The following is a 21,904-nucleotide window of genomic DNA, read 5'->3' on the forward strand; positions in this document are numbered from 1 at the left end:
CCTGTTGCACCTCTGTTTCTGGGTTTTACTGTTCTGTGTTGAGTTATTATCATAGTTCAAAAACTCATCGAAATTTCAAATATTTCGGTAATTTTGAACCCCATCACCCCCGATGAAACAACATATGAAACGTCGAAACCCAAAACAGACAATGTTTCGACTGAAATTTCGTTTTGGAATATCGCTCATTTCGGTCTAAAAATGCACCGTTTCATCAAAATTTTGGTTAATTCAGTCATTTCATTTTGGTATTTCGCTCATTTTGGTTATTTTGGCCTTTTTCACTCCAAAATGGCCAAGCAAAACTAATAGAAAAAAAATACAATATTTCAGCGTCGAGGTTTCGGTTGCCTCGACCTGGTCGAGACACCAAAAAGAGACGAGTTTTCGAATTATGGTTATTATTCCAGCAACATCTGTCCTTCAGATCTAGTTGTTGATTTGGAGGATTGATCACTGCTCCAATAGGAGAACTCGCCTGGAGTTTGGTGAATTTCTGTCCTGTAGATTGATGTCTACTATTTGTTTCTAAAACTTGTTCTCGGTTGCTATTATTGTGAGTTGTTAGTCTGAGATAAATAGCCATTGGATTGGTTTGATTTTCACATATGTCAAACTACTCATGGAGTGCATTCAAGTTTTCATGAGATTCTGCCACATGGATGCTGAGATATAAGGATAGTAGGAAAGCATAGAACGGACTAAGTCCATACAATTAATTATATGTTATATCATATTGTTGGCATAAATGAGAACAATATTCTACTTACCAGTCAACAAGATCAGCGAAAATGAAGCTTAGTTCTGCGTCTGAGAAAAAAATTACTTCACTGCTTTGGATAGTTGTTAGTTCCCTGTGAAGCTAGAATCTAAACTGTCACAGTTCCTGCAGAATCTCCCTCAACTAGGTCACGATGAGTAACAAACAGAGAAAACATGAAAAAAACACAGAAGGAAAGGGGATAAATGTTTGAGAAGCATTATTTTACTGTGAAGATAGAAAATACCAAATGCACAAGAACTTGATCGACGAAGGAGCAAGAGAAACTGTCATTAATAATGTAGAATCGTGTGATGAATCAATCGAGCTAAGCCTATCCTAGGATTTTTTTTTTTTTTTTGAACTACATCGAAATCTATCCTGGATGCAAATTGATCAAAACAATGAAAAAGAAAATGGAACCTGGTACCTGCTCACAGAGCCAAGCTTCGAGCAAAGCTAGAGAACTAACATAGTGCCGCAAGGTCATGACTCTCCTCTCTGTTGGGTTTTGATTTTACTTCACTTTTTGGTTGGAACATAAAAAGGGAAATGTTAACCTACAAGTGAAATTTATTTTACATGTAAAATATACTTCCCCAACAACCAAACACTCAAAATTATTTTCTCTGGAAAATAAATTCCACTTCACATAAAATTTTGTATTTCCCTTGCAACAAAACAAAGCCCTAAGGTTCAACTTTTTGATTCCAATGCTTGCTGATTTTCACCAACTGATCCAATGCAAGTATTTATCGCAGTTTTGGATCATCACTCTGCTTATGATCTCATATGAATTTAACATGAGCTGTCAGATTTAACTCCCCCACATGCTTTACTAGAATTTACAACCCACAAATTAAGGTGACTGAACAGGGAACTAAACTAGGATGATAATGAACTACTCTCATGAATCATGATTTGCAGCACCTAATCCCCTCTGTTTGGTATTTCATGGCCATTTGGATTCTCGCATTTGTAGCAGAAAATTCCAACAGACAGTTTGGAGATTTATTCGCTCATTGATATTCACTGTCAGAGAGCCAAATGTGAACCACTTACATCCTTCCCAAACAACCTGCATCATTTAATACATTTTTTTTTGGTGGCTCGTATCATTTCATACATTATGTACATATTCTCTTGTTTTGATGAAACATTGGATTTATTTAACTATAGGTACACTGAATATATACAACATACTTCTCTCCCAATTAAAAAGAATAGAAAAAAATTTACAGGCAAAAAAGAGTTCACTCAGTTCTGTTGACAATTCAAAATGGAACTTGAACGGTTGAAAGCATCGGTAAAAAGGCTACCTTGTAACAGGTGCAGAGAGATACTGGTGACATTAAGGCAACTTACAGCCAAGATCTCTCTATGCTCACACACTCCGTCCAGAGTCGTCAATCATCATTCCTTTGAGACTCTTTGCCAACCAGATTGCTGTCTCACGTGGAGAGACTTTATCCTTCCCAAAAGGCTTCAAAACAACTGCAAGCTCTTCCAATCTATTTTGCTGCAACAAATCTGCGGACAGCTCTAGCAGCCCTTCAAGTGCATCCGCCCTCTGCCTAAAAGATTTCACATCCAAAGTTTCCTTTGCAGTGTTCCTGTCTTCATTGACACCAGTAACAGTAGCCTCAGATGAGTTCAAAATTGTTGGTTCAGAGCAATCAAGTTTTGGACTTGATGCTGGTGGTGCAGGTAGGCTCCTTTCATCAATTTCCTCGGTTTGGTTCCTCACGTTGATTTCCTTGACCCCAGAGCTGTCTGAAAAATTCGATTTTACAGTTGTTACCTCCGAGCAATTTGATGACTTCAAAGTTGTCAGCGGTGTTGCGTTCCTCATCTCCACCTCTTCCCTTACTACGTTTAGTAGCTTCCCAACATCCATATTGTGAACCCCCATCTCCATTGTTTCCATAACAGGCTGCTCGTTCCCAACACGGAAGCTGCTATGCCGTATTACATGTATGACATCATCAAAGGCTGGCATAAGATGAGCAGCAGTTGGCTTCTCAATCACTGGACTTGCCATGACAGACACCTCTGGATGAAAGTTCTTTCGGGTAGCTGAAATGGAAGGTGTAATTTCTGTCACAGATGACAGGAGTTCCTTCACAGTAAACTTGTCATTGCCACTCAGTGGAGGATGGTTTGACTGGAGAATCATACCTGATCTACTATTAGGCCTGGTTATAGAGACCTCATCTTTACAGACATATTCCTGGTGAGAGCTTGGGAAAGTGGGCTCAATGTCTATGCTTGAACTCAATTCATCGTTGCTGGTAGTACTTTCCTCATGATCTAATTTTGTGTCACATGCCATTGTATGTGATATGGATAAACAATCATCTCCATTGTTTTCCACTGACAAATTTTCCAGCCTGGTAGAGTTCAGATATGAAGGAACCAAGCAACTAGATGGATGACCTTTTGACATTTCGGCTTGAGGTAGTCTCTTATCACGATGAACTTTCACATTTGACAGGCAAGACTCATTTTGTTCCTTGAAATCTGACAAAGGGACATCGTCTATCTTCTCATAATGTTCAAAACCTTGCGTTGACTTTGATGAAGACAATGAATTGCTGTATTCTTTTGGATGAGTCTCCAAACTTTCAATTTGAAAGTGTCTCTCATCAGGATGAAGTGGCAGGTTTGATGAATAACAGTTGTTTTGTTCCTTTATAAATGTAGAAGAGGCAGCTGCTACCTCGTCACAAAGCTCAAACTTCGGCGATGACAATGGATTGCTGTGTATATTTGGATGAGCCTCTGAAATTTCAATTGGAGGAAGACATTGGTCCGACTTCAATGATAACAATGAATTGCTGCATTCCTTCTTATGAGTCTCCAATCTTCCAGTTCGGGGGAGTCTATCATAATGCTGAAGTATCAGGCTTGATGAACAAGAGTTGCTTTGTTCTGTCGAGTTAGTCCATGGGGCAGTGGTTACCACATTGCATTGCTCAAGACCTTGAGATGACTTTGATGATGAGAGTGAGTTGCTACTGTCAGTTTGTGTTCCTTTGGATGCTCCCACTAGAGTCTTTTCAGACGTTACTACAATTTGTGGGATATGATAGAGACCATTGGGTGTCAGGTTACAAGTTGTTTTAGGATCTTGTCTAGCCTTACTTTGGTCTGGTTTCATGTCATTTCTCACAGCTACTGGGGTTTCAAGCCCAATGCACTGCTCAAAACTTAGAGTCGACTTTGATGATGAGATTGAATTGCTGCTGTCAGTTTGTTTCTCTTTTGATGCTCCCACTAGAATCTTTTCAGGTATCACTACAATCTGAGTGTCATGATTGACACTATTGGGTGTCAGGTTATGAGTCATCTCAGGCTCTAGTGTAGCCTCACTTGGGCCTGGTTTCATGTCATGGTTCGCAGCAACTGGGGTTTCAAGCCCAATAGACCTCGATCGTCCTGAAAAGGAAGATCTTCTGGCCAGATTGTAAGGTGGAGTCTTTTGCCTAGTCTTAGCCAGTAGTCCATCTTCTGCAGAATGTTTCACGGGCCCAGGGGGTGATGTCCCATCATATTTGGCTTTCGTCTTTGGTGCAGATTCAAAAGCAGGTAACTGTAACAGATAAGGGGGTATCAAGACAAGCAGCTTCAAATCTAAAAAGCAGCCCAATAAGGAAACAGTTTAAAAAAAGGGGTCATATTTATACCAGATGCTTCAAAGGATGTGACCCAGGGATTCGTTTCACAGGATCACTGTTCCCCTTTGCTGCCCCAACAGCTGGTGTCTCTGAAGTAGGCTTGAAACCAGAAGGAACAGCACTGGATTTCATGACTTTGGGTGATGCTTCTATGTTAGCTTTGTGGCTCAATACACCTCCAGCCTTTAAACGATTGCCTCTCATTGGAGAACTGTTCTCTCTAACTTTTCCCTCTTCTTTCAGAGACATTGGTATATTCTTGATGTTTTTCGGTTGTTTTGATTCAACTTTAGGTCTCTGTGCATCACGAGAGGGTTTCATCACCTCGTCATCTGTTTTGACAGTGGATCTGTGATTGCCATGTTCAATGCCTAAAAGTGGTTCCTCATAGTCCATTCCATCATCAGTTGAAGCCATATCTGTGTCAGCAGCAGCCTTATGATCACAGTTAACCACCAATTCCATCATGTTTTTCTCACTTGATATTAGGCTATCTTTATCACTGCTAGAAGTGTAGCTGCTTTGGCTTTCAGCCATGCTCTTTTGAGCATGACGTGCAGTGGAGATTGGCTTCTCTGGGGAACAGGCACTAGGCAGAATAGAAGATATACGGCATTGATCAACATATGGCTGCAAATAATGATGCTTTACGATCTCGGATGCCTGATCAAGGTTTAAATATGCATTGTTAGACTCTCTGAAGAATACAAATATCAAACGTTGCTAATAATCAAGGAAAGCCTTACATTTGGCCGATGCTCTGGGTTCTTTCTCAGCATGCTTTTGATAAGTGATTTCCTGCAGAAAATGACAATTTACAGATTCTGGTAATGATTTCCTAAGATATACATCAATCATACTCTCTAATATACAACATTGTATCACACATGATAGTGGAGCATCTAAGGGCAACATATAAAAGGAAGAAACAAAAGTAGGTCTCTCAGGTATCCGGCAAGACAATGATATCTATAGTAGCAATTAGAAAAATAAAATAAGCATAAATGTATCAAGGGCACTGGCATCACTCTCAGACTTACAATGTAGAGGAATAGCATGCAGGCAAAGGACCGATGGAGGAACGGTTTATCTTACTTATCAGTCCTGCCATATCCTGTGACCACAAGTATAAAACCAATATAACTAAATATTCCAGGAAATAAACTGAAGCGCAACAAGCTCAGGACTTCATATGATGCTTAATAAAGCTTAAAGGTAAGCTCCAATTAAAAGACTAAAAGACGAGTTCAAGTCAATGCATAATGGCATTAAGCACTTGAAGATATAGAAAAAAATTAACTAGACAAATGACTAATGTGCTAGGTATTTAACAAGTCAATATCTAAATGAAAAGGATCTTCTCTGTCCTCAAACACAGAACAAGGATTTCTATCATGATGACTAAAATACACAGGAGATCAGATTCTCTGAGACAATCAACGTGCAAATTGACTTCCTCTAAAAAGTCAACAGGAAGAACAAACCACAAGCAAGTCTCAAGGAAAGTTTAAACGAGCCTCTGTGGCCAATAATCATGGGAAAAGCTATATTGGGGAATTTGACACAAGAAATATCAGCAATGTATTGTTTCTGACAAAATGAGTAACAAAATTGAAAAAAGATAAACTAATGCTTTAATTCAGAATTCAGATAACAGAGATTTAATAAACTGAACAATTGTACTTGGCAATCCACAATATATTATCCAATATCAAGTTGACATCCAGAATCAAAGGAGCATAGCTAACAGATAAAACTTGGATAAAAAAAAAACTTGAACAACATCATCAACCACCCAGCTTTAAATCCTGTATGGAAGACAGAACAATATAGAAGGAAAATGTTGGACTCCAGTTCAAGGACAACAAGCTCCAAAAGGAGGACTATGGCTTTGTAAGCAGTGTTGAATGGACTTGTTTACTCAGGATCTGGAGTGTGAAGGATGTCCAGAAGTCTGATTTTCCAAGTTGGGAAAATATAGATTCAGAAACACATTTATTTCAGATCAAAAGTTATGATCTCGCAAAAATTTCAAACCATCCTTGCCAAACTAGTCAAGAGATGGTCACACACTCACACCTACCCTCCCCCCCCCCCTCCCCAACAATCTCCAAACCCTGCATTTTTAAATGAGTACGCCAAGTTAGCATGTTACTTGGGACATGAGACCAATTAGAGTTGTAAGTTTTCAGAGATGTACCTTATGGTTCCAAGGTAAGTTTTGCATCAATGTTCACAATCACGAAACAACACAATTTTTTAAAATTGAAAGAAAACTAGAAGAGTTATGGCCTTCATGTGCATGTGAATAAAAAGCTTCAAAAATCTCTGCAGTGTCGACTCCATGAGCAATTTACTAAATTTGTCTTTTAGCGTCTGACACAAGCGGACACACAAGTCTATGCAACACAGCTTGTAATGAGACCATGGAGGGGCACCAGACTACAGAAAACACAAGATATTTCACCAGTTCTAATTAAGAAACTCCATGTGCCAGAATTACACCCATTTCTCCTCAACACAAAACCATCATAGAAATACTTTGAGGATTCCTAGAACTGTTAATTTGGAGAAGAGAACTTGAAATTGGCTACAAACAATGAAACATAAATTACTGAAATAGTAAATTTCACATAAATCTCTAGTCCAACTTTGATTTATCCTTTCTTCTTTACTAACCTCACCGCCTACGAAAGGGGAATAATAAAAGTTTGTAACCCAGTGTGAATCCCTCCGGCTCGGCAGTGGTAAACCAGAGATGGTCCCAACTCCTAAACTTTGACAAATTTTCACAAGTAAGCCACTCTCAGACTCAAACCTGACCCTTCATACCGGAAATCAAGCTTTTGTAATTTTACCAAATGATGGCCCCTATGAGAGCGCTGCATGTACATTGAATTTATATACATGCATGCCCCAGAATCACAGGTCATAATGCATAGGCCACAGGAAAAATCCCAGCGAACTGAATCCAGATGTCATAGCAGAGCCCCAAGATCCCTCACAGACTACAAAGGATAATTGAAACTTATATCGTTAAAATAATATGAGCAAATAGATCAACATGGTAAGACCATAAGAGTATACCATAGCTTTACAGTTACAAATTCTGATCTCCAATCCACTCAACTAGTACCTTGATAATTTGTGCTGTTTTTCAACATCCAAATATCCAATAAAGAAATTTCAGTAAACCATGATTAGAATCCTGATATTAAAGTTAGGATTTACTAAATCTCACGTCCAACATTAAATGGCCTTCCCTTGTTGAGCTTAAGACCAGACACAAATATGAACTATCATCAGGATTCAGAACATTTCAATTCATTCAAAATTATAACAATTGCTCAAAAAGACATTAGATAAATCTTACAAAAGCTTTAAAGGCAGGGCGACGTGCCGCCATCTCATATATACAGCATCCTGTCCAACCATAAAAAAAATTAGAACCAGATCATAGAAGAGGGGCATATCACAAACAGTAGTCAATAAAAAATGCTTATACCTAGAGACCAGATATCAGATTTGAAGCCATAAGGGATATCAGCAAGCAGTTCTGGACACATGTAATTAGGAGTTCCAACGACCTGAATACAGAAGATACAAAGCCAGTTGTTAATCCCCAGTAAATATGATATAACATGCTGTTCCTACCTCTTCAAACAGGGTGGGGGGGGGTATGAGCCTTCAGAAGACCAAATGTGCCAAGCATTAGACAATCACCACTATGTTGGCCAAAATTGATCCAAAATATCCAGTGTAGTATTAAAAGTTCCAAGATCTCTTTTTATCAGAATACTATGCTCATAAAATTTCAAATGTATTATAATCAAGCTTATGCAAATGAAAGCAAAACATGAAAAAAAATTGTTTCTCAGGCAGATTCTACGATTCCTGCAAGGTCAAATCAACCTTACATTGACCACCTAGCATTTAAAAAACATTATGGTTTTTCCATACATTCTTGCCAGTTCAACAAACTTCAAAAAGAGAGTTATAAATTAAACAATATATCCAATATGAGGGAGCAGAACTTTCAAAAGTCCATTAGTACCCAGGGGAATTTGCATCGAGTCTCTCATCCCTTGAACAGAAACCATCAAAAGGATATGCAGGACACCACTACAAATTGACATTAAAAAGAAGCAAAGGAAAATTACAGGTACAGAAATGAACGTACAGAGGAAGCCAAATCATCTGCCTTTAAAGTTTTAGCAAGTCCAAAATCCCCTGAAGACACAGCAAAAGTCTTTATGAGAAAATAAAGCAGAATAGCATGAGAATCAATCAGGTATGGTCGCATAAAAGACCACCTAAAAAGAAGGGTCAAAATGCACTAACCAAGGCGGATATCCTGGTCCTTTGTGAGAAAGATGTTGGAACACTGAAATGGTATGCCGAGAAAATCAGTGTACAGCTTTCAGAGGTGAAAGAAAATTCAAACTTTTGCAAATATTCACATACCTTCAGATCTCTGTGAAGAACATAGTTTGAATGCAAATATTCGACCGCCAATAGCAATTGAGTGAACCACTTGCAGAGTTTCTGTGCAGTGCCAATGATTATCAAGAAACAATGGTAACTCCTAATTGAATCATAAGCAACACAAAATGGGGGAAGTGGCTATACCTCTTCTGGAAACAATTCCCCATTTGATCTTTTCATCAACTCAGCCCTGCCAAACGGTGACAAATAACTAATGTCAGAATATAATTTACCAATTACACCTTCCGAGACAAGCTTCAAGATATTTGAATGGGACATCTGAACAGTACTCACATGTCTCCACCTTCACAGTATCCAGTGACGATGCAAACATAGCAGCCCTACATTAGACTACCTAATTCAGGAACGAAGCCAGGTAGCAAAAACTAAAGAAGATGAACATAAATTTAAAAGTTATGAGTAATTCTGACCTTTTCTACCCATGCTTCCTTGAATTCCACAATGTAAGGGTGCTGGATTCGTGCTATGAGAGCCATCTACACTCCGAATGTCCATATAAGTGAAAAGTCTCCATCCCCAAACAAGAAACAAAAACAGGTAAAAGACAAGCAAACCAAAATCCGCTCTTTTGACATACCTCTTGATGAGCAGATCTTCTGCAACGATCGGTCTGTCTAGCTAGCCGGATTTTCTTCAGAACATATCTGGAATCAGGAATATCGAATGACAGTGAAAAAACGAATCATTTAAGCAATAGCAATAATGCCTACTTTTACCAATTAAAAAATAAAGATTGCCTACTTCTTCTTCTCCAATTTGTGATTGACAAGGATTGCCGCTCCAAAAGCTCCTCGACCGATCTGCTCCATGATCTCATACTGATCCATCCGAGACTCCATGACTTGGACCAGCGAGAATCCAGAAGTAGAGAACTAAATCAGGCGATTCTCTTGTTCTGCTTGAACACTTCTCGCAGAGTTTCCAGGTCAAAAAGCCTTACAGCTATTCCCTTTAAATCCTTACTAAACTTCTCCACTTTAACTGTAAAGATGCTCTAACCTTAGATCTTACACAAGTCCACGCCATTTCTCGATCAGCACCGAAATTGACTTCCCTGTACCGAAACCAGTCTGTGCGCCCAATTTTAACTCACTACGAACTGTAAACAGCAACTCAAAACTGAAATCTCTCAATCAAACATTCTTGAATCGCCAGCTTCCCTAATTAACTTCCATCACCTTACAACACTATGAATCAAAATAAGCCTTTCGAAACCTTTCCACTCACCTTGTACATTTGGATTTCCTCTGCAGAATATCGATTTCTTCTTCGACTCATTCAGAGAAAGAAAAAATAATCAAATAAAGTTCCTACCACTGAACGCCTTTCGAAGATCGTCCCCACCACAACTCTTGCAGTCCAACTACCGTTGAAAAAATAATTTAAAAAAAAAATGCTGCTCATCTACCTCCTTTTATCCACTTTGCTTTTCTCGCCTTTTTTTTCTCAGTATCTGTGAGTTGCAGATTTCAGAGCCGTAAGAACTTGTTTATATAGGAATATAGGATCCACACTCCAAAGCGAGCGACTGAGAGATTCAAACCAAGGTTATGGCTTTAAGAAGTGATTTGAGTTCCAAACCAGAAACTACCTTGTATTATTTTCCTGACTCACTTGATACTCGCTGAGAGAGATAGAGAGAATGAGACGATCCATTAATGGAGTTTGCTCATGGCCATGCTTCGTCTTACTCCGACAGCCATTGTTGGCCCCCACGCAAAGGATTTGCGACTTCCAATCGCGCGGGTGACGAAAACCAGGGTTACTCGCGTTCCTACTGGGGCACGTTTCTATATGAGGGTATTTTTGGGAAAAGAAGAAAGTTACTTTACGAATAACGCTCCACGTGTCCAAAATCCAGGAGAGTAGGAGTGTAGGACTCCGTTTTCACATGATATTAGCAGGGTAAGTAACTCTGTAACCGTAACTGTAACTGCAACCCTCAATCATCCTCCGCTCCACTTTACCAATCATTTTATGTTGGAGTAGAGCTTACGTTTAAGGGTGGGACCTGTCTACGTTGGCATTATTTCTTTGCCTCTCATAGGGAAGCACAACGAGAAATCTAGATCGTCCGTTTGATGGAATGCCTCCTTGTTTGGCCTTTGGATTAGGTAACTCGCAGCCGTTAGATCAATGATCCGTCGGATCGTATTAGTTTAATCCAAATATAGAAGTAGCAGTCACTACACTACTAACTTAGCGGTCTTGACCAGCATTGAGCAAACCCCATGTGAGTTGTACACAAACTACTAAGATACGAAAAGGCACGTGCTTTGCTCTGCCACTTGGTGATGTGCTAACGTACGCCATGTGTTGGGTTTCCGAAGAGGTGCTCCCAGTGATATCATGCGCCCGTGTTTGCGAATAATTATTCTTGAAAATTCTATATCCTAAGCAGCTTTTAATCTGACGGTAAATAACCTTTTCTTGGCAACTCTCAATTTATGTTTGATACTTGATCGTTAGGGGATAGGGAGTGAGAAGTGTGGAGTGATGTGAAACTTCGTTGTTTTATGGAGGGAAAGTTGACTGAGTAGACTACTTGTGCAGTAGAGTGTTTACCCTCTGTTACCTTATAAGGCATAATAGCATCTTTGACCGGAAGAGAAGGAAGGTGACCTAAAAGCTGAGAAAGGAAGCTTTACTATCATGCGCTGAAGGGTTCGTACACTTAGCCAGGTCCATCGTCTATGGAGCTTAGCTGGGGTGTCTTAGTGGTTGATTATCATATAATTCCTAAACGTGCTGCTTCGGATATGCGCCAGCTACGAGCAAGCGATGGAATCCTATTTGTTGTCTTTACCCCTAAAAAAATAATCCTATTTGTTGTCATAGTAATATTATTATTATTATTTGGGAAAAATAATGCAACTAATGCTGCAGCGCAGTGTGTACCTATACCTAAGCATAGTCGCACGTGAAATGATCGATACGCTCATGGTCCTTTACACTTTTTTCTTAAGGAGGTGTGCCGGGCATTTATGCAACGGTGCGACATTGGCCAGCATTCTTTCTCCTTTTATTCCCAAATGAGAGTATCAAGTATCGATTAAAGTAAGACATTTACCAAAACACCCTTAGGATGCTTCTTGAGCAGTCAGGAATCGGGATTGTTGATTTTTTATTTTTTATGTAATTTTTGTTTGGTACAAGTGATTGTTGTTGTTGTTGACCGAACTAAGATGCGGTCATTGCCTCGCAGGAGATAGATACAATTGTAGCCTTGTAGGTCTGAGGATTGGAGACGGAACAAGACTGATAGCGGGCTCCACCTGTAACATGCTTGACAAGTCAATACAGAGTTTTATCCAATAGAAAGCTGCCACGTCATAAACACACATAGAGTGTAACGACGGCTTGACTCCGCAAGGAATGGAATACAAAAGCCACAAAAGGGTACAATAATAGCACGAGGACGAAGATACGGACCATATGACAAAAGATCTCAGGAGCTGCTGTTCCATTATGGGATCCGACTCCTCTATTTTCGTTTGTTCGGTACTGTCGTGCGCCCCTATATACAAGGGCGTTGAAAGTATCGATTTATTCTTGTTCGGGTAAAGCGCTCGGATAGGGGTAAGGCGATCCATTCTACCTTGCTTGTGTGTAGGGATCGTACATGGTAATAGAGGCAGGCGGAAGTAGAAGAGTTGAATTGCCATTATGGTATCTTGGACCTGAAGGTAGTGAAGTACGTCCAGGTTGAGGTAATTTCAACCATAAACTATTGAAAGTCATAGATATAAGTAAATAAATTGAAAGGAAAAGACAGGTTGGGTATGTTAGCGTCCTATGTGTTTATCTCTTTTTTTCTCATTTTGAGGGTTAAGAAAGTCATCTCAAGGCAAGGAAGAGAGAGAGGGACACATCGGGTGCTAATGTATTGTATACCGTTAGCATACCTATCCCTCTCTCTAAGTAAAACCTTGAAAGTTTTCCCTCTCCTACCTAGCAATGGTTCCCTTTCCCTAGTTTACAACGGTGGTTTCACCCGAGTTTGGATCCTGCACCCACTTGGGGATGGATAGTGGCATCTCTACTATTTCTCTGTGGATTTGTAAATTTTTATAGATAAAACTTTGTTTAATGGCCATAGATCACACACAAAAAAAAAAAAAAAATCCCAAACTCAACAAATTGCCTCACATGGATCGAAGATTAGCTTGCCCATTTTGAATTGTATGGATTCTTGATTAGTTGAAGTTTCTATTAAACTACACTTGATCAATTCCATATTGTAGTTATAGATTGTAACAATAATTAAAAAGGATTCCACATTTTGAAACCAAAATCGAATTGATTTGTTTCGATTAGATTTTAAACTGTCAATTTTGATTTTGATTTTGATTTTCAGTTTTAGTTCTAAATTTGACACCCATAAGCAACTACTGAGGTTTTGGGTATCTACAATCATGATATTAAGCATGTAGAAATAAAATTCGGTGGATGTAAAAATAACTTGAGAAATGATTATCATGTTATACATTGCACATATCAACTAAGAACTTATTATGTCAAAATAAAAGCTGCAGAACAGATGTTCAAACAATTTGTTGGAACATTCATGAAACTGGTGTAAACAAAAGAATCAAATTAATCAACACAACCTCTGGCCAACAATATTTTAATGGGGAAAAGAACCTTGAAAGGCAGTGTGGCCTTGTAGACACCACATTTTGATACTTTGAAAGTATGTCTTGGCGATGATGATCGAAATTCGGCTGGCTCGCGTGGTGACTGGACAACAAAAAATTACCATTTTACCTTTACCCCATTTTTGTGATCAAACTGTCCTAACTAGGTCCAAAACACTTTGGATGACCTTATTTGGACATATTAAGCTTTCACGTAAAATTTCACCAAAATAGGATTTTTTTTAATAAATGAACATTTTGCCCCTGGCACAATTCTCGATATTGAAGCTACCCGATGTGACCTGAAATCATTTGAATAACCTTTTTTGGACATATTCTGCTTACACGTAAAATTTTGTATAAATCCGGCATCATTTGGATGTTGATCGGCGTGAAACACCATTTTATGTTTTCATCGGTCTTTGTGCCATTTTTTGACAAAATCCGGCCATATCATCCATACAGTTGGAAAGTACGTGTCTAGGCCTTCGTGGAGATATATGGTTTGTCAAAATCGGCCACCCGGTTTGGGAGATCTTGACGTTTGAATGTGCGCCCTTAAAATGAAATAAAAGAAAATTAAAATAAATTGACCACCTGACCCAGCCCAGTTGGACCTATCGGTAGGCCACAAAGTCTAAATCCCCACATGCATGGCCCATGGCCATACACCTGGCCACAGTCCGCCAGCGCGGCAGGCCCGCAAGTCAAGCCTACCAGCCCCAACCCCCATTCTTGTCGACCAGCATTGAAAACCCAAGGTTCATTTGAACATTTTGTCGAACAGGTTTTTGCCTATAAATAGGCTGCGATTTGGAAGAGTTATAGACCCCAAAAAGTCATGAAAAAAATACCTTCATGAAGCTTGTTCTCCCCTCTTTCAATACTTGTTAGAAATATCCTAAGTTCGTGTTCTCATAGCCATAAAAAATTTCACAAATACCCCTTGTTCACCACTTTTGCCATTCGGATCAACCACACTTGGATCTACTTTCAGCACTTTTCGGAGAAAATTCCAACCATCCAAGGATATGTATAGAAAAATACCCTTGAAGTGTGTAAGTGTCTGAACTTAGTTTACATATCATTTGAAGGCCGGAATTGTCGTCGGAAAATGCTGAAAGCTGCTCCAAGTATGGTTGCTCTAATTGGCAAAAATGGTGAACAAGGGGTATTTGTGGAATTGCTTATGTCTATGAAAACATGATATGGGGATATTACTAACAGGTATTGAAAGAGAGGAGAACTAGCTTCATAAAGTTATTTTTTTCATGAATTTTTGGGGTGTCTAGCCCCTCCAAATCGAAGCTTATTTATAGGCAAAACCATGTTTGACAAAATGTCCAAATGAACCTTGGGCTTTCAATGCCGGTCGACAAGAATGGGGGTTAGGGCTGCCAGGCATGACTTGCGGGCCTAGCACGCTGGCGGGCTGTGGCCAACTGTATGGCCATGGACCATGCATGAGGGGACTTGGACTTTGTGGCCTACCAACAGGCCTGGGCTGCCGAGAGGCCCAGCTGTGCTGGGTCAGGCAAGGTTGACCCAGTTGGGTCAATCCGGTCTGACTTGGGTCGGTCAATTTGTTTTAATTTCATTTTATTCCATTTTAAGGGTCCACATTCAAAAGTTAATATCTCGCAAGCCGGGTGTTTGATTTTGACGAGTCACATATCTCCACGAAGGCCTCGACACGTAGTTTCCATCCATATGGATAATATGGCCGTATTTTGTTGAAAAATAACACAAAAACCGAGGAACACAAAAATGGTGTTTCACACCAATCAAGGTCCAAATGATACAGGAATTATAAGAAATTTTACATGTAAACACATTATGACCAAAAAAAGATCATCCAAACGGTTTCAGGTCACATTGGTTATCTTGAATACTGAGAATCGTGCTAGGGGCAAAATGGTCATTTTTCAAAAAAATTGTCCGATTTGATCGAATTTTACGTGAAAGCTTAATATGACCAAATAAGGTCATACAAAGTGTTTTGGATCTAGCTAGGATAGTCTGGTCACAAAAGTGGGGTAGCGTTACCATTTTTCGTTGTCCAGTCACCACGCGAGCCAGCCGAGCTTTGATCATCATTGCCAAGACATAATTCCAAGGTGTCAAAATATAGTGTCTACAGAATGTCCCCCTTTGACTAAGAGCACGCAGTGGACGAAAGTCAAAGGAATGATTCCGCATTTTGTCACAGCGGAGCAAAAACAAAAATTTCCCACATCTTGCTCATAAATGTGGGAATTTGAAACCATCGGTGAAGTATGGTGTACAATGAAATATGATGAAAATAACGATGGTGTACAATGAAATACGGAGCAATTCATGGTAATTTATCATACGAATAGCTACGACAGAAACAGGTAAAGCTTACAGTGCATAGTTATTGATATGGTCTGACGAGGCTTTCCATCGGCTAACAGATAACATTAACAAGATGATATACCTGCAAGAGATACATTGATGCAATAGGCTAAACACTACGACAAACAACAACGATGGTGGACAATGGTTTCAAAAAGTAAAACAATGACTCACTAGGGGGATAAATACACATACTTGGGGGAAAGTGTGTGCAACTAGCATCGGCACTCCTTAGTCGGCTAAACTAGAAGACAAACATGAAGGTTGGAAATGCACTCTGTCCACAAATTTTGTGCTAGATGAAAATGCACTCCATCGGTAGATTTGGTGATTTCAAGGTGGTCTTACAAGGCAAATTTTCCAAATCGGATGCTGATGATTTCAAAAAGGTATACAAGGCTAACTTTTTAAATCGGGTGTTGGTGATTTTAGAAGGTGTTACAAAGTGAACCTTCTGAATCAAATGTCAATGATTTCAAGAAGGTCTTACAAGGCGAACCTTCTGAATCGCCTATCAGTGATTGTGCACTCTATCAAAAAATTCGATACTTGATGAAAATGCACTTTTTATCGACAAATTCGATGTAAAGATTGAGAAACTCAACATTCCCCTATTTTAAGATAGTTGTAAAGGTTAAGTATGATCTTTGAAACACTCGCGTTTGGTGTGAACCAATAAGAAACACTGATTTGATAGTGAACACGAAAAACCATTGGTTTAGTTCTGAACCCGTAAAACAATTAGTGGTTGTGTAATGAACCATATAGCTAGCTTGAAAGGGTTTCATTGTACCCAATAAGGCAATTGAATTAGTGGAAAAGAAAGGAGTGAGGAGCTTCTTAAAGTGGATGTAGGCAAAGTTGTCGAATCACTATAAATGCTTGTGTCTATTTTTCTCTCTATTGCTCATCTGTTTATGAAGGGATTGTATTGAATGGATAGTGAGTTCTAACATGTTTATTACATCAGCTAGGAAGTTGTATTGTATGTTTGAACTCAAAGTATCTCCTAGGAAAATGTTTTTAAAATGGTTAAGATTTTAATAATACCAAATTCACCCCACTTGGGTTGCTACATGATCCATCAGTGGTTGTATAAAGCAGGGATCCTTCATCTTTCTAGAAACCACAACAGTGTTTTTTTAAATAATTCAACAACAATATGAAAATGTATTGATCGACTCCTATTCCATAAATAAAGAAGATGCACTAAGGGAGAAGCTTGTACCTGTCCTCTTACACTTTCATTCTAAAGGTTTGGGCATTGTTGCTTTGTGCTTCACATGCCAAAATTATCTGTACCTGTCCCTTTTTTTATTTTTTATTTATTTTTTTTTATTTTTCATCTCATTTTTCATTCCTTTTTTTTCCTATTTTGTTTTGTTTGAATCCATGTAGCCGATCCCATTAAGTTGGGATAAGGCTGAATTTGTTGTTGTTCTAGAATCGTAATATTTTTCTAAGAATACAACATATTTTTATTATTTTCAAACTACCATATGATATTGAAAACACCAAGTGCCTGCTTGATAACCTTACGAGAAACAGTTTCTGATGTTTTTCTGTTCTGAGAAACTGAAAAACATCTAAAAATTGCTTGATAACGAAGTGTTTTTTGTGATTGTTTTTGAAACATAAATCAAAATTTATGCTCCTTGTAAGACTTTTGACGGCACATGTTGGACATGTTCTGTCGTTTCTTGGCTAAAAATTGGAAAAGTGTGCTCGATAAAAACTCTTATATTCATTCACTATGCGATTTGGGGAAGAAGCTCTCCGGTTCCTTTTGTTAATTTAAAAAAAAAAAGAAAAAAAAGAAAAGGATTTTGCTTGTTTCCAAGAACAGGTTTATCATGCGAGTCAAAAACGATTTCTCAGCACAGAAAATGAAAAAACTTTTTTATTGTTTCTCAACACATAACCAGAACAAAAACACTCGTAAGATTATCAAACGGACACCAAATTAACAAAGCTGCAGTAGATTTTTCTACTAGTTTGTGTACCAAATCCCCAACAGCCATTTCAATTAATTATTTCTTGAAAAAAAAAAGAGGACTGCATAGTTACATAATGCGGTCCTCACCGTCTCTTTCTTGCCAAGTTGCAGTTGTTTTTTTGCTACCAAATTTCCATATAACAATTGTTTGGATTTAAAAGTTTCCATAGGCAAGGAACAAAAGAGAAGTAATTATTTTCAAGATTGGCAGGCAGATGTAGGTATCAAAAAGATTCTGAACAAAAGGGGTGATGTAACCTTATCATCCCTATTTATATTTATAAATATAGGGTTGGGCCAAGCTGAGCGAGGCTTAGACTGAGGCCTCAGCAAAGCCCGGCCCGACCCAACCCTAGGTTGGAAATCTTAGCGCTGGCCCAGTACGGAGGCAAAGCCCAACCCAGGCCATATCGGGTTCAATGCGGGCTTGGGCGGGCTTAGGCGCACCGGACCAAACTTGCACCCCTATACCTACATATGTTAGGATGGAAAACATTACTAAATATGGTTTATTGATTGCTCCACTTAATCGTTAACTTTGACTTAATAAACTATGGGAGAGGGATAGGCACACTATCTAGAGTTGGGCTCACGTTCACGAGAACGGCTTCCAGCTATTCAGATGGAATCCCCTCCATGTGGCCCACAGAGTGGATTCCATCTGAACAGCTTGAAGCTGTTCTCGTATGCTCACATACGTGAACGTGAGCTGGACTCCATTATCTGTGGGCGGTAATCTAGGAGGCTACACCAATGGGGGTGCTAGATGGGGTATCATATTGGAGGGGCAAGGAGATCATTTTAGGAGAGAGAGAGAGACTAGATAGTAGAAATATACCATCAATCAAGCCCAAACCAGGGGGTGGTGACGGTGGTGATTACGGACGACGTGAAGACGGTGGTGGATACAGTGCAGTGGTGTTGTTGTCACAGAGAGGGGTTTTTTTTTTTTTTTAATTTTTTTAAACATAGGAGATGAGATGGTAATTCTTGGTGGTCGAATTGGAGAATATTTTCTTTCTCTTTTTCCCATCCATTACTGGATAATACTTGAGCTGATACCAAAAAAATATGCTAACTCAATGTATCAGTCATACTATGCCGATACAGACAGTCCATATCAGATCTCGTACCGATTTCTGGGATAAACAGCGCCTGATCCGATACAGTGCACTTGAACATGTTTTCATTGTCTCAATCATGATAACCCTTTGTGAATAGGGAAGTTGTTTTCTGTTTAGTGGTGGAAGTGTCTTTTCATATGGGGAGGTGAGAGATAGACTCATACCAGTGCTGGGATAGGCCACACTCTTAGATAGTGTTCTTTTTTCGAATGAATAATATCCTTCTAGGTATTGCAAAACAAATTTTTACCTCGTACAATTCAGACATCCTCTAATTCCCTTACAATCCCTCATATGAGAGCTGAAATGACCACTTACCCATTGCTTGGACACACTTCCCAAGGCAATGGGTAAGTGGTCATTTCACTCCCATGTGAGGGATTGTAGGGAATTGGAGGGTGTCAAAATTTTAGGTGATAATGATCCAAAACATCATGGGTAAGGATGTTAATTGTTGATTTAGTTTTTCGATTCCAGACATAACATGTGGGAACCAAAAGTAATTAAGATCCTATTTCCCAAATCAAAACCGAACCAACTCAATTCAATTTCATATTTTCATATTCAGTTCACTATTCAGCATTTTACCCTGTTCATATTCGTTTGAGTTTATTTCAAGTGTTTAGGCCAACCTTTTCACATCACCAAAAAAAAAAACTCACCTTATTATTGTATGAAAAAACTACGTTGTTTTGTTAAGACCATAATCCGCCAAAAAAAACTTCTGAACATTGAAAAATTTATTAACCACATTGATTAAAAATTGGGTGGGTAAATCTGTTTATAACTAAATTGGTTACAACTTATTTTGTAATCTCTCTTTTACCCCTTTATTTTTTTTTCTTATAAGTATTGAAATGCAGGACAAGATAAGTAATTTCCCTTTGATTTGACTCTTTTTATGTGGCTTAGCATGTTAAATGGCTCAACTTGAGCCAAGCCTCCTCCTTTTATTCTGCCTTGGAACTCGATGACAAGAGTGTCCGTCGGAACCGAGGCCAAAGACGATTTTACGATCTTCTTTACAAGCTCCGGCAACAATTTTGGTAATGGTTTCTTTCCTTTTCTGGCTGGAATCGAAACCTAGAGCGTTAGTGCCTGAACTAAGGCCGAATTTGTGTTCGATTTCCCAATCTTCACGATCTCCGGCGACAATTTCTTCAATGATTTTCTCTCCTTTCCCGTCCGAATATCAAAACCCAGAGCTTCAACAATGTCTTAGTTTTTTTGGCTATTGCTTCAGTGATATCCTCCGAGCTGCACCCTACTTTTCTCAGTAAGTTGGAGAACTCAGAAGATTTCCCTGAAATATATCAGTTGGGTAATCTTGTGGTATCCATTGGATGATGAAGACGACAATGAAAGCAAAAGCCTGGGTTTTTAGAGGAACATGAGACAACCATTAGAAAAATAAAAAATGGGTTTACGATTCATCATCATCATCATATTCTTCACTTTCTCCCCCAAGGAGAGAGAAAATCTTTTCCCAAATAGGAATACAAGAAGCTGGAATCTTGGTATCGATGGAAAGTGAAGAATGTGCAGAAGGAGGAGAAAATTGAAGAAAGAAAATGAACAATATGCATGGAAGAGGAATCTCTCTCCCAGCTTCACCTTTGAGAGTTTCTGTTTAATTGCAACAATCTTTAAATGGAACCGTTCTGACCAACGACGATGGGGCCGGACACATCGGGGGCAGCGGCCATTGGTTCTTGCCCAAAGGTGAAGCTGGGAGTGAATGTTATATTGCTAGAGATTCCTATGGGCAAGTTTGCTCCTTCACCATTTCAGCAACGGTAATCCATTATGAGCTTCAGGGGATTCTAGAATTTAGATGGGTTAAAGGAAGCTGTCAGGTGTGGTTTCACTCATTCAGATTCTCAGATTGCAATCATATGTCTCAAACCCTAACACAACAACCACGGGAATTCTACTCCCCATGCCAAGGCTTAAATCTGCTCTGTTGCAGAGATACCATCATGAATTTAACTATCATCAATTTCAACGAAGAATACAGTGCAACCAATGGAGCTTCCATCGTAGAAATGAGTTTAGTTGTTGAATAATGGGCAAGCTAATGGAGTGAGATTCGCAACCACCACAGCTCCGCTGAGGGGAGAGAGGGGACTCTGGAGCCGGAGACGGAGAAAGGGGGAGAGGAAGAGGGAGAGGGATAGGGTTGAAATTTTGAAACAAAATCGGGGTAGTTTCAAAATAAAAGTTTTCAGCATTTTGGGCTTTGAGCGTCGGCTCTAACTGATAGGTTATAATTTGTACTATTTTATGAAATTACATTAATGGAAACTCTATTGTAATGCCACATCACTGAATGAAAGGCAAAATAGTCCGGTTATGAAGTCTGTTTGTAACCAAGCAGGTTACAAACAGACGCACCCTTAAAAATATATATATAAATTATAGAAAAAATAACACCCTCCGCATGGACGGTTTGCCCCCTTGAAATGATTGCTCTACCCCACCCTTACATACTTATTAAAAAAAAAAAACCTTGTATATGTCCCTCCGCATGGACGGTTCGATTTTGTTACCGAACCAAGAAAAACTTCAATATTTCAAAACCAAAACCAAACCAATTAGATACAGCTGACACACTTTTAGGGTCTGCATGATAATGCTCTGTTTCTAGGTCATGTTTCTATTCTAGAAAGAACTTTTTGTATTTTTACAAGTGGGTCTAAATTCTTTACAAAAAACATGTTTGGTAACACATAATTAATTCTATTTCTGAGCTAGAAAAGGAACAGAAATGCATTTGTTATGCAGAGTCATTTTTATTTTTGGAATATTGATAAATTTTCAAAAGTATC

The 21,904-nt window shown here is 39.0% G+C and overlaps 2 protein-coding genes across 6 annotated transcripts in view; one reads left to right on the forward strand and one right to left on the reverse strand.

Annotated features, from left to right (window-relative positions):
• LOC122641773 overlaps positions 1-21,904 on the forward strand; it is a 30,872-nt gene that overhangs the window by 8,885 nt on the left and 83 nt on the right. The gene's annotated exons all lie outside the window — the stretch shown is intronic.
• LOC122641772 (serine/threonine-protein kinase Nek5-like) overlaps positions 1-21,904 on the reverse strand; it is a 33,742-nt gene that overhangs the window by 7,001 nt on the left and 4,837 nt on the right. Inside the window, exons 2-16 of one of the 5 annotated variants that reach the window (XM_043835066.1) lie at positions 10,522-10,530; positions 9,685-9,804; positions 9,521-9,587; positions 9,354-9,419; positions 9,217-9,263; positions 9,067-9,112; positions 8,902-8,982; positions 8,779-8,821; positions 8,618-8,667; positions 7,943-8,024; positions 7,811-7,860; positions 5,478-5,551; positions 5,184-5,235; positions 4,447-5,100; positions 1,898-4,352 (exon numbers count right to left, since the gene is read on the reverse strand). In XM_043835066.1, coding sequence (XP_043691001.1) covers positions 2,145-4,352; positions 4,447-5,100; positions 5,184-5,235; positions 5,478-5,551; positions 7,811-7,860; positions 7,943-8,024; positions 8,618-8,667; positions 8,779-8,821; positions 8,902-8,982; positions 9,067-9,112; positions 9,217-9,263; positions 9,354-9,419; positions 9,521-9,587; positions 9,685-9,782 — 3,618 coding nt within the window. In that variant the 5' untranslated portion in view covers positions 9,783-9,804; positions 10,522-10,530 and the 3' untranslated portion in view covers positions 1,898-2,144. Of the gene's footprint in view, positions 1-1,897; positions 4,353-4,446; positions 5,101-5,183; positions 5,262-5,477; positions 5,555-7,810; positions 7,861-7,942; positions 8,025-8,617; positions 8,668-8,778; positions 8,822-8,901; positions 8,983-9,066; positions 9,113-9,216; positions 9,264-9,353; positions 9,420-9,520; positions 9,588-9,684; positions 9,805-9,883; positions 10,310-10,521; positions 10,531-21,904 lie in introns of those variants that run through there. The other 4 variants (XM_043835068.1, XM_043835069.1, XM_043835067.1 and 1 more) reach the window with 4 other exon arrangements.

The sequence above is a fragment of the Telopea speciosissima genome, chromosome 10 (genome assembly GCF_018873765.1).
Source record: "Telopea speciosissima isolate NSW1024214 ecotype Mountain lineage chromosome 10, Tspe_v1, whole genome shotgun sequence".
NCBI lineage: Eukaryota > Viridiplantae > Streptophyta > Magnoliopsida > Proteales > Proteaceae > Telopea > Telopea speciosissima.